Raw genomic sequence first — 2,998 nt, 5'->3', positions numbered from 1 at the left:
AGGGGATATGGGGATATATGTATAAATACAGCTGATTCTCTTTAGTGTACCTCCAAAGCTGGTACAAGAGTGTAAAGCAATTATATTCCAATAAAGAGCTTAAAAAAGGGTAGAATACATGAACACTTGAAGAGAAGGTTGAATGTGTGATAAGAGTTCCTATTCAGAGATGGCACACAGGACAACTTGAAGGGGAGATTTTCATAAAAAATAATGGATATAATGGATATTAATTTTTGAATACAAAATATAAATTGTAAAATTCTACTATGTTTGCAATGCCAATTTGTGAGAAACTACTTAAGTTACTATTTGTTTCCTGGTTGTCACCTCTACCACAGGGATCCAGGGAATGCTACCCGAATTTTGGAATTTCTTCTTTTGGGATTATCACAGGAACCAGAGTTGCAACCTCTCATGTTTGGTCTTTTTCTCTCCATGTACCTGATAACTGTGTTTGGAAACCTGCTGATCATCCTGGCTGTCAATCTAGACCCCCATCTCCACACACCAATGTACTTCTTCCTCTCGCATCTGTCCTTTGTGGACATTTGTTTCACCTCTACCACCATCCCCAAAATGCTGAAGAATATACAAACAGAGAACAAAGTAATAACCTATGAAGGCTGCATTATCCAGATGTATTTTTTTATGCTGTTTGCAGGGCTGGACGTCTTTCTGCTGACCGTGATGGCCTATGACCGATTTGTGGCCATCTGTCACCCCCTACACTACACAGTCGTCATGAACACCCGGCTCTGTGGACTGCTGGTTCTGGTGTCCTGGATGATGAGTGCCCTGAATTCCTTGACCCAAAGCTTAATGGTTTTGTGGCTGTTCTTCTGTACAGACTTGGAAATCCCCCACTTTTTCTGTGAACTCAATCAGATGGTCCGACTTGCCTGTTCTAACACGTTTCTTAATGACATATTCATGTATTTTGCAGCTGCGGTGTTAGATGGTGTTTCCCTCACTGGGATTCTTTACTCTTACTCTAAGATAGCTTCTGCCATACGTGGAATCTCATCATCTCAAGGGAAGTATAAAGCATTTTCCACCTGTGCATCTCACCTTTCAGTTGTCTCCTTATTTTATTGTACAGGCTTAGGAGTGTATCTTAGCTCTGCTGCTACCCACAGCTCACACTCAAGTGCAGTCGCCTCCGTGATGTACACTGTGGTCACACCCATGCTGAACCCCTTCATCTACAGTCTGAGGAACAAAGACATAAACAGGGCTCTGAAAAGAATCACTGGGATGACAGTTATATAAAGGCCAATTGCCCTGCAGCTGAAGCAGTGGCCATGATTGTAAGGCTCAAAGTCTCAGAGCCAAATTCTTTTTTTTTTAATTTTTATTTATTATTTTTTGGCTCCATTGGGTCTTCGTTGCTGCACATGGGATTTCTCTAGTTGCAGTGAGTGGGGGCTACTCTTCACTGTGGTGCTCAGGTTCCTCATTTTTGTGGTTTCTCTTGTTATGGAGCACAGACTCTAGGCATGCGGGCCTCAGTAGTTGTAGCACACGGGATCAATAATTGTGGTGCATGGGCTTAGTTGCTCCATGGCATGTGGAATCTTCCTGGAGCAGGGCTTGAACCCATGTCCCCTGCATTAGCAGGTGGATTCTTAACCACCGTACCACCAGGCAGGTCCTCAGAGACAAATTCTTTGATCAGAATGATGAAGTAGTACTTGCTCCTTCAATTTATTTCCTTAAATTTCCATTTATTTGAATTCATTTCTTCTACACAACTTAAGTAACTCACTTTATTACGCTTCTGCTCTGATATATAAACATTTTTTTCTCCTCTGTTCATATCCATATATTCCCAAAGTTTTTCCTAAGCTTGGATCAAAAATATTTGAATATTTCCACATCTTTCAAGGGTCAACTTGGATTTCTTAAAAATAATTTTGTTCTAAAATGACATATATCATGCCAAGTAATTGTTCCCCATTTTTCTGTTGTTGTTATTTTCTTTATCTGGAGGAATAATCATGACTTTGTTTACTCATATGGGAGGAAAAACTACCCTAGGCAACTAAGCCTATGTATGTAATTTCATTGTAGAAGAAAATAAGAAGTTACAGATTTTACTTTAGTCTATCACTTACTTCATTACCAACTGTTCCTCACAATGTAGACTAACTTTGCTACATTTAAGTCTCAGCCTATTCATAGTGATGCTGTTGGCTAAAACTGTCAGAGGCACTCACCTGGTCCTGTGTTACTTATGGCAAAACCTCACAGACATTTTGCTTACCAAGTCTATGCTGTGGTTAGATTGGCACTTGTGGTTCTTATTATGATAGCATGGTGCACCTCACCAATATCTATTATGGAACTTAAAAAAATTACTATTCACAAGTCCTATAGGATAAACAGAATGCCTAAGAGCCATGTACATAAATTTTGGATAGAGAGAGAGAGCATCAACTGGGGGCTCTGCCTTTATTGGCTTCCGGGGGCAGGGTGGCTAGGGTTTTGCAAATTCACTCTCTATTGGTGAATTTAAAACACAAGAATGGAATTTGGGTATGGCAAGGGAAAAGCAAATTCTCTCCTGTGGTCACATCTCTTTACCCAGGGGCTGTATATAAAAGGTGGACTTCATGGGTGGGGGTGGCCTGCATGCTAGTCTAGTAATGGTGTCATACAGCTGGCAATATGTTTATTTGACATGACTGTCTTTGAAATTGATGTCTCAGAATTCAAAGTTAATTTCTGACACCAACAATACAAACATGCTACTGTGTTTTCTAATTTCTCTCCTGATTTAATTCGATCACTCACTTTGGTGTCCAGAATTCGTACCATAGTTGCTGGCAAAAATTATCGAATATATGTCTCCCAGTGAAATCTACATGGAACTACAAATTGGAATAAATTAACCTAATATGATCTTAGTGTCAGAGATGACCATAAATATGAGGAAGCAAAATGTCAAATTGCATATTTTGTTATTATGCACAATATTTCTTTTTCATGCTGTACA

The 2,998-nt window shown here is 39.6% G+C and overlaps 1 protein-coding gene across 1 annotated transcript; it reads left to right on the top strand.

Annotated features, from left to right (window-relative positions):
* Positions 1–333: 333 nt before the first annotated feature.
* On the top strand, positions 334–1,272 carry LOC130836805 (olfactory receptor 7A17-like). Its single transcript, XM_057709369.1, has one exon. The coding sequence runs from the start codon at positions 418–420 to the stop codon at positions 1,270–1,272; it is 855 nt and encodes a 284-aa protein (XP_057565352.1). The 5' UTR covers positions 334–417.
* Positions 1,273–2,998: the final 1,726 nt, after the last annotated feature.

The sequence above is a fragment of the Hippopotamus amphibius genome, chromosome 15, assembly GCF_030028045.1.
Source record: "Hippopotamus amphibius kiboko isolate mHipAmp2 chromosome 15, mHipAmp2.hap2, whole genome shotgun sequence".
NCBI classification, from domain to species: domain Eukaryota; kingdom Metazoa; phylum Chordata; class Mammalia; order Artiodactyla; family Hippopotamidae; genus Hippopotamus; species Hippopotamus amphibius.
The sequence above is the reverse complement of the archived record's forward strand: the minus strand, read 5'-3'. Positions and strand labels throughout refer to the sequence as shown.